Raw genomic sequence first — 9,210 nt, 5'->3', positions numbered from 1 at the left:
CCCCCGTCCACCCCGCCCCTCCCCACATGGAATACCCCTAGCAGGGGCGGGGGGCTAGCTGACCCTAGCGAGGTCCTGCCCCGGCCCCCGCTCCGCACCCGTCATTTATTTAATATAAAAATTATATTTTTAATATTTATATAAATATATTGTATATAGATATATATATATAATTTGTTAAAAATTTGAAGTTGAATTCAAGTTAATGGATTGCCTTGGACTCCTAGTCCAACATTTATATAGGAGGTCAAATCAATACAATAAGTCTCACATTGTTTAAGTATAACTATTGTACTGCTTTGACCTCATATATAAATGTTGACCTAAGAGACCAAGGTAATAAAAAATACAACTCTAATGAGTTTAAATTCTGTTTGAATGTATAAATTTAAATTATATTATAATTTGGGTATAAAAAAAGTCTTAGACCCAAAAATAATTTATTAACCAAATGGATCATTGGATTGAGCGGGGGGCGAGGCGGTGTGCAGTTTCAACCCCACCCCCCAGTACCAGGGTGGGGGGCCTCGCCCTCACTTCCCGGGGCGGAGTTGAAAATCCTCTCCTAGCATGGTGTGGGGTAGGGTGCGGGAATGGGTCCAGATTGGAGATGCGGGTAGTACTCCTAGATTGGAGAAAATGTTGTGATATTTTGGCAAGCCCAGATTATCAGGTATTCTAGATTTTTTCCTATAACTTATTTACATCTATATTGGTTTCATAGATTATATTTAACATTGTTAATTTCTCCTATAGCACTTAACTTCTTTCAATGCACAAAATAAAACGTCTTTGACAATCTACCATGGTGCCGATTAAAGATCATTCTAACGCCTTGACGATAAAATGGTAATTACTTATTAAAATTTAGTCATTTTTATCATATTATTTATTTAAGTACTAACATAATTTTTTAAAATTACTACTGTGGCTATGTTAGAAGTGCAATGATCCTGATAATTTCTCCCTCGTTCATGTCTATACTACTACTCACACCGATGTGCACAACGAGTAGACTGATCCTGCCGCCAAAGATAATTATGTAAGTGAGGTCATTTTGTGTGAATAATTTATGCCAACATGTGAATGAATATTATGTTTTCTTACTATTTGTTTTAATATGTTACTTATTGTGCGATTTTCTTCCTAATTATAGAAAAAAATGATTGAGATGCAGTCAGCCTCTAAGAAATCTTCTCCTAGTGACATGATCATATTTACGCAGGTCCTCGGGACCAAGTTTGGTTTGGTAAGAGGTTTGAGACATTCTTTCACGCATGTTGGTTCATCCTCCACGGCCTCGACTTCAAAAATTAATAATCTTACCAAGAATTTGGATGTCACACGCCAAGAAATTGTGTAGCTGAAGTTGAGACAGCAGGAGTTAGAGGCTCTCTTATCGCAATAGTCCGATTTAGAGAAGTGGTTGCAGGAGCGACAAAGAGACCAGGAGGAAAGATTACGCATTGAAGTTCAAGAACAAGTACAGAGGGAGATACTGGTTTAGATGGAACGTGTTATCTCACTACAGTAGGATCGTGGTGGGCGAGGAAAGAAGAAGAAATAAACCTAATCATTATTCAAAAATTTTGACGTCTAATTTTGCAACTCTCTAAAATATTTTCATGAGATGATACTATTTGTGGTGTAATATAATACAATTTGTATGATTTTTAATTTTATGAAATTATTAATTCTAATTAGTATGTTTGAATGTAAACAAAGAACGTTCGAACATGGTTGCGCAATATACACATTCGAACGTATATACTCTACAAACTTTCAAACTTATTCTATTACGATCGAACAAATATTTCTTAATGTTTGAATGATTAAAAGAATACGTTCGAATGTATTTATTTACCATCCAAACGTTTAATCTTTGTTTGACGTTTGAGCAATTGCACAATAACATGTGAATGCAAAATTCAAATGTCACATCACAAACATTTGAACGTATGTACGTTCGAACGTAAAACTCAAAAGTTCGAATGAAAAAGATCAAATGTTAGATATTTAACGTTCGGATGTTAATCAGTCAGATAAACTTTCGAACGTTATTTGATACGTTCGAACGTACTTTCTATGACGGAATTTGACTGTCACAAAATTTCTTCATATTCGAACGTTGTATCTCACGGCAGACTTCCAACCGTGATAAAAAAAAAAAAAAAAAAAAACTTTTAGTGGCGATCGTAAAGTAAACTGTCACAAAATACTTTCTGTGATGCCTTTTTGATAACGGTTGTGAGACGGTTTAAAGCCGTCACCAAAAAGTTTCTATGACGGTTTTCATATTTTTTGTGATAGTTTCGTTTGTCACAATAAATGAAATCTATTATAATATTTATAACCTCTAGCACAATCACGAGAGGATATATATATATATATATATATATATATAGTCAGATGATCATTTAATTTACACGAGTAATTTAAAGTTATCGCGCACTTATTATATTTAATTTGTGGCTGTCTATTTGTTGGCTTTTTCATCTAAATTGATGGGTTTTTGAAGAGGAAGAATGTAATATATATTGAAGAAAAGTAGTACCCTCCTTCCAAAAAAGAGTACTACTGTGGAACACAAATAACATGAGCTTCAAACTTCGATCAATATACTGATCAACGTAGATGGAACCAAACACGTGTATATATATGTACATGTTGCCCAAGGGTTGTGCACATGCAAAAGTACGGTGTCGTTGACCAGGTCTCGATCACAAAGCTGCCGGCCCGATGATGATATTCTCCAATATTAAATGGCTGGGTACAATTTCTATGGGTGCTGGACGTTGCTTCTAGTAGTTTCTATACCTAAATCTCTCTCCTTTTTCCCAAACAATTCCTCAACCTCTTCCAAAGACTTCCCTTTGGTCTCTGGCATACAGAAATAGATGAACGCCAAAGAACACAAACCAAGACCAGCAAACATAAAGAAAGCTCCACCGATTGTTATGGCTTTGTAGATTGAAATGAAACTCATTGAAACTGTGGCGTTCATGACCCGATTCACAGCCACGCCAATTCCAACTCCAAGCGCCCTCACTCTCAGAGGGAATATCTCAGAGAGATAGACCCATGCAATCGGTCCCATACCCATTGAAAAGAATGCCACAAATGTATAGACTGCACAAATGCTTAGGATCAGCGCCCACATCAGTTTCTCTTCAGAGTGCTCAACCATGGTGAGAGCAAACCCTAACGTTGTTAGGGCTGCAACCATGCCCGTTGTGCCTATCAGCAAGAGTACCCTTCTCCCAACTCTGTCCAGCAGAAACGTGGCTATAAATATGAACAAAGTCTTTGTTACTCCTACCCCAACTGTGGCAAGCAAGAGCTTTCTCTTGTCAACGACTCCAGCTGCCTTGAAGATTCTTGGACTGTATAACACAACTGCCTCAATGCCTGTTGCATGATCGAAGAAATGAAGTCCGATTGCTACGAATAAGATCTTGCGGACAGAAGGGGTAGGCCTTAAAAGCAGTTCTTTCCAAGCCCCGTGGCCCTTAGAAGATTTGGAAACCTGGACAACATTGTCTGTGCAGTTTTCATCGACCCCAACGGCCAGTTTTATGTCTCGGAACCTTCTTTCTGCATCTTCTTTACTGCTGGATATTTTCAGCAGCATGCTCTTGGCTTCTCCAAGACGACCTTGCATGGCAAGCCACCTTGGTGACTCTGGCATGTATAAGATGCCGAAAGCCAAGGCAAGAGAAGGGATTGCTGCAACTCCAAGCATCATCCTCCATCCAAGTTTCAAAGTCAATTTAGAGAAGAGGTAATTTGAAACATAGCCAACTAAGATGCCAAAGCTGATGGCAATGTCCGGTAGCGATGTCAGAAAGCCTCGGGACGATGGAGGGGAAATCTCCGCAGTGTAAACTGGTGCAATCATGAGGGCAAAGCCCACGCCAATACCGGCGATACACCTTCCGGAGAGTAGTACTCCATAGCTCGGGCCATATCCCATTAGAACTGAGCCGATCAAGAAAATAATGGAGGCCAAAACAATTGTGTAACGACGACCAATGTAATCTGAAACTCTCCCTGCAATAAGGGAACCCACCAAGGCGCATAGGTTAAGGATTCCGGCGAGGACTGATACTTGAATGTCATTGATCTCGAGATCATCTTCGATGAATATCATGGCGCCACTCATAACACCAGTGTCTGGAGAAGGACAAGAACTTATTATATATTAATTATATATAAAAAATCTAATAAATAATTAAGATCTTGGATGAACAAGAATCGAATAGAAAAACTTCGTAAATGTTGCATGATCAAGTTGTAACTTTTGTATGAAGTTGACGATGAAAATCGATTAGATCTCTTAATTAAGAAAAGATATAAATATAATTATGGTTCGGCCATCACAGAGGGATTCCCATGATCAGAGAGAGAGAGAGAGAGAGAAGTACTCACCATAGCCAAATATGATGGTGATCATGGAGATAACTAAAGTGCAGCCAAGGGCATATTTGTTCAACGGCGCCCGGTCATCCACCAGCTGGCCTCCCTCCATCATCTCTCCCCCCATGGTTGAAATTGGCCGTAATCGGAGAGATACTAGGCAACAGGGATAAACGGGGAGAGAGGGTGAGAGACAGAGTAGTGAAAGGGCTGAGACGTATGCGCCTTTCCTACAAAGTCTTTGAATTTGAATGGAAAGCAATTAACAGATCATGATCACTATATATAATAATATATAAGATTTGAAGTTGGAAAATGTACAGGTTGATTTGGGTTATTTTTCTATGGCTCTCATTGCCCGTAGCTGTCTTGTGCCCGAATTATGGATAATTGACTTGTGTTCATATTCTATTTTTGTGAGTTAGCCAATATCCCTGCTGGTACATCATGCAACGAGTTGTACCGTTCAATGATTCAATCTTATCTACTCTTGCCTGACTAGCTACGTAAGATCGATTGGCTCAAAATAGTTTTTTATATATATGTTGACTAGGTTTACAAAAAGCATGCATCCACGCAGCTTTCATATATATATGCAATCTACAAGTTGTTGGTCTAAGCTTATCCAACAACTTGCAGTGGTTCTACTACTGCTACTACTACTACTCACTTTGAATAAGTTCAACGCAAGGGACGTACAGAAGGATCAAGCTAGCAGTCGGCAGATCACGTTCTGATCTAATTGAATAATAATTTTCTAGTCAGATACATTTTCAAATTCCTTGAAATAAAAAATAGTTTTTAATTCGTTTGGATGTGATATTATATATCCATGCACAATGATTGATCATTTTTAATGCTAACTTAGTAATTAATTAAATAAATGAGAATTTCTATGAGGATATATTTCTCATTTGTGTTTATTCTATATATGAGGATATTCTCATTTTTGTCTATTCCATGTGGCCGGGTACGTACTTGACAAGTTAAGTTGGGGGGATTAGTTTAGAGCAATGCTAGGTACAGTCTCTATTTAGAGACTGTAATGCAAGTCTAGGCTATTTTAACTTTAAAATTTTTTAAAATTATAAAATTATCCTTTTTAAAATGATGTTTTCTCTCATTTAATAATGTGTCTGCACATACAGTCTCCACTTGAAGACTACAAATAGAATTTTTCATTAGTTTAACACCAATTAATGGATATGATTTTGATTTAAAACCAGCCACGTAAGTATGAAGTCATGACCATGCAACATGCACATTCGATAAAAGTTGGGTAACATAGATAATTTTTAATTAAAAAAATGGAAAGTACTTTTCATTCTGACAACTCAGCACGTGCAAGGCTTTCGTATTTATCCTCTATCTTAGACGTTAATTAGCATTATTAGCCAACAAGGAATGTTACGCAACTTTTCATCTTTTACACATTATATTTTTTTAAAATTTTTAAAATTTTTAATATTTTTTAAAATTTTTTTTTAAAATTTATACTTTTTAAACTAATTCAATTTTTCTATTCATTATTTATATATTAAATATTTGATAAAAAATAATAATAAAAATTAAAAAAAGTGTGGTGTGTGGAGGTTGTGTGAATAGTAAGAAGTTATGTAGATTTTTTATTAGTCAATAATACGGTTTGAATACGGATATAAGTAATGCTATATACAGTTATAGAATGCGCAAACGTCATGCAGTTGCTTTGAAAAAGAGTGGGCTCCATTCATAAAAAATTAATTTCTTTTCATGTAGGTCTCATATTTATTCACTTTTTTTAAAATGACTGCACGGCGCTTGCACACTCACGACTGTAAATATCATTTCTCTACGGATATATATAGCTTAGCTAGGAAAATGATTTGTATTATAAGTATCGAGAGAATCGATAAATTAATAAACAACATCTAATTAATGTGTATCTCATTATGATAATGAATATATAAGAATAGATGATATATGAGATTTCATATTATTTAAAAATAAGAAATTTTTATTTTTTAAAATATTTTAATATGATTCCAATTATATAATTAATTAATTCTTTCAAAATATAAATCATGTATTTTAAAGTACCTTCCATTGAGTCATTATAAATGATATAAGAATAGAGTACGTAATGTATAATATTCCATATTTTTTTAAAATAAAAAGTTCAGTCTTTATAATATTCTAATTATAAGACTCTAATTACATCATGCATTAATCACATGTTTACTAAAAGACAAAACGACGCGTGTACTTGAAAAGTACCTACATTTCTTTAATTGCTGATGGGCCCCATATCCGCAAGTGGTTTGATACCGTGTCACGCATGTCGGCATATAAATATTTATATATACATAGTTACCAATAAAATTGAATGTGACCAGCTGTTTTGTCAAAGATTCTAGGGTCGACCACTAGCATACACTAATTAATGCAGTGATGTAGAGATTGGACTTATTTTGTAAGGAAAAAGTCACTAAAAATGGACTATTTTTCCTTGCAAAAGATTATCAGCACGTCTCATTTGAATGTTTTTCTAAGAAAGGACTAAATTAAAGTGTACACACCAAACCGTTGATTAAAGTCATCCTGGTAAAAAGAAATAAAATAAAATAAAAAATTCTTTATATTTTAAAAATAATGATATATACAAACTTCAAATTTATAGGGGTTTTTAATAAAAAAAAATGAAAAACTCTATTTTTTAATAAAATTTACTTTTTAACAAAAATTTTATAAAATTTATATATTTTAGACTTGTCCTTTACATTACTCTGTCCCAAATTCTAGCCCAAGTGGGATTCACGTTGCTTTAAAAATATTGAAAAAATCTACACAATTTTTTATTATTCACACAATCTCTATACATAACATTTTTTTAATTTTTATTATTTATTTCTTTTATCAAATATTTAATATATAAATAATGAATAGAAGAATTGAATTAATTTAAAAAATAATTTAAAAAAAATTAAAATTTTAAAAAATATGGTGTGTAGAGATTAGAAATAAAAAATACTTTATGAACGTTGAATAGTGGATTTTCTTTGATTTCACATTGGGCAATTACTATTTTTGCCCTCAATTGCAAAATTACATTTTTGTCCTGTTTCTTTGAGTTCAGCTTCCACAATTATATAAGTTCTTTAGGGGTTAGTCTTCTCTCGCTCTTTTTCTCTCTCGAGAATGGGAGTGAGGTGAAGTGGGGTCCACAAAATATTCTAACAGAATTGGAGGTGGCAGAGAGGCAAGGGACGTGCACAACGGTTTCGTTACGGCTGAGTGGGAGCACTGAAGGTGGCAGGGAAGGGGTGGTCAGAGGAGGAGACGCTGGTTCTTCTCTGTTTTCTGATAAGTGAGAGTGGCAAGCAAGGTGGTGAAGGCAGAGGAAAACATGAATGAGCTGGAGAAGAGGTGGGAAAGTATGAAACTAACGGAGGAGGAATCCAAATGCATCGATCTAGACGATGAGATACCAGAGGAATTGAAGAACAAGGAAGATTGTAGTCTGGTAGGGAAAGTGTGGGTGGAGAGAAGCATTAGTAGGATGGTGATAGAAAATACAATGGCAAAAGTATGGAGAATTAGTAGAAAAGCTCAGTTCTGGGAGGTTGGAACAAATATGTTTGTTATGACTTTTGCCAACCAAGCTGACAAACAACGTATTCTTCAAGGAAGGCCATGGTTATTTGATAACCAGATGTTTGTGATAATGCAGCTGAATGGATCAATCCCTCCACAGAAGATGGATTTTAGTAGAGAAAGGATGTGGATTCAGTTACACAACTTACCTTTAGCATGTATGAATAAGGATAGAGGAGAGGTGATGGGGGAGACTATTGGTAGAGTGCTAGAAGTGGAGACTCTGGTTGATGGAAGTGGATGGGGGTCTTTTCTTAGAATCCTAACAGAGTTAGATTTAAAAAAACCATTAGCTAGGGGAAGAACTATTACTATAAAAGGGCAGGTTCTCTGGATACCTGTTAAATACGAGAAACTTCCTCATTTCTGCTTCAGATGTGGGTGCATTATCCACGATGAGGTAAGTTGCAGGGGAAAGGATGGGGAGGAAATACAGTTTGGTGCTTGGATGAGGGCTGGAGTGAGAGCTAAGTTCCATAAACAAGGAGAGAGTAGATGGAGTCCAACTAGAAATGGAGTTAGCATAGAGAGAGGGGAATCAGCTGCTATAATGAAGGTGAATGAGGTTCCACAAGAGCAGACTGTTGGTAAGGGAGGGGTAGAGACTGACTCAGGGTTTGAGCAAGGGGGAGAGATAGGTCAAGAGACTAAGGGAAGTGATAGGGAAGAGAGTAATTTGGGTAGTTCACCAACTTTTAAGGGTGTGAAGGATATTACTATAGAGAGTCAGGAAACATTAAGTGAGGAAGGGAGGGAAGAAAGGAGTTCTCTGAGAGAAGAAGTTGATAATAGCATAAGGGAGATGAGGGGGAGAGGAAAAACTATAGGAGCTTGGAAGAGAAGAGCAAGAGAACAAGGTGACAAAACTATTTCTCATAGTGTCTCCAGCCTTTCAAAGAGATTATTTAGTCCAACTGTTGAAGGGAAGGAGGAGGTAAGGGGGAGGAAGAGGCAAAAAAGTACCAGTTGTGAGGTGCTTGAAGAGTCACAACTTTTGGTGGAGGCTGGTGGACAGCCCCACCAATCATTATGAAAACTCTCAGTTGGAACTGCCGAGGGCTTGGCAACCCTCGGACAGTTCAAGACCTTTGCCAACTGGTAAAGGAAAAGAGGCCAAACGTGATATTCCTCATGGAAACAAAGCCAAGGAGTGGCAAATGT

General features: G+C 36.3%; 2 protein-coding genes across 2 annotated transcripts; one reads left to right on the top strand and one right to left on the bottom strand.

Moving 5' to 3' along the window:
• Window positions 1-2,509: 2,509 nt before the first annotated feature.
• Window positions 2,510-4,687, bottom strand: LOC108995349 (probable polyol transporter 6). The gene is made up of 2 exons (XM_018970907.2): window positions 4,429-4,687; window positions 2,510-4,173 (listed from the first exon to the last, which is right to left on the bottom strand). Exons 1-2 carry the CDS (start codon window positions 4,541-4,543, stop codon window positions 2,780-2,782), a joined length of 1,509 nt encoding a protein of 502 aa, XP_018826452.1. The 5' UTR covers window positions 4,544-4,687; the 3' UTR covers window positions 2,510-2,779.
• A 3,114-nt stretch (window positions 4,688-7,801) lies between these two features.
• LOC108995292 lies at window positions 7,802-9,082 on the top strand. The gene has a single exon (XM_018970826.1). The coding sequence runs from the start codon at window positions 7,802-7,804 to the stop codon at window positions 9,080-9,082; it is 1,281 nt and encodes a 426-aa protein (XP_018826371.1).
• The last annotated feature ends 128 nt before the right edge of the window (window positions 9,083-9,210 follow it).

Source organism: Juglans regia, chromosome 7, assembly GCF_001411555.2.
Source record: "Juglans regia cultivar Chandler chromosome 7, Walnut 2.0, whole genome shotgun sequence".
Taxonomy (NCBI): domain Eukaryota; kingdom Viridiplantae; phylum Streptophyta; class Magnoliopsida; order Fagales; family Juglandaceae; genus Juglans; species Juglans regia.
This window is presented reverse-complemented; position numbering and strand designations above follow the sequence as displayed.

Excerpts from the sequence above, each read along its gene's own strand:
- LOC108995349 (XM_018970907.2), bottom strand. The coding sequence starts at position 4,543 with ATGGGGGGAGAGATGATGGAGGGAGGCCAGCTGGTGGATGACCGGGCG. Across the intron at positions 4,174-4,428 it reads CACCATCATATTTGGCTATG|ACACTGGTGTTATGAGTGGC; the intron begins GTGAGTACTTCT and ends GTCCTTCTCCAG.
- LOC108995292 (XM_018970826.1), top strand. The coding sequence starts at position 7,802 with ATGAATGAGCTGGAGAAGAGGTGGGAAAGTATGAAACTAACGGAGGAG.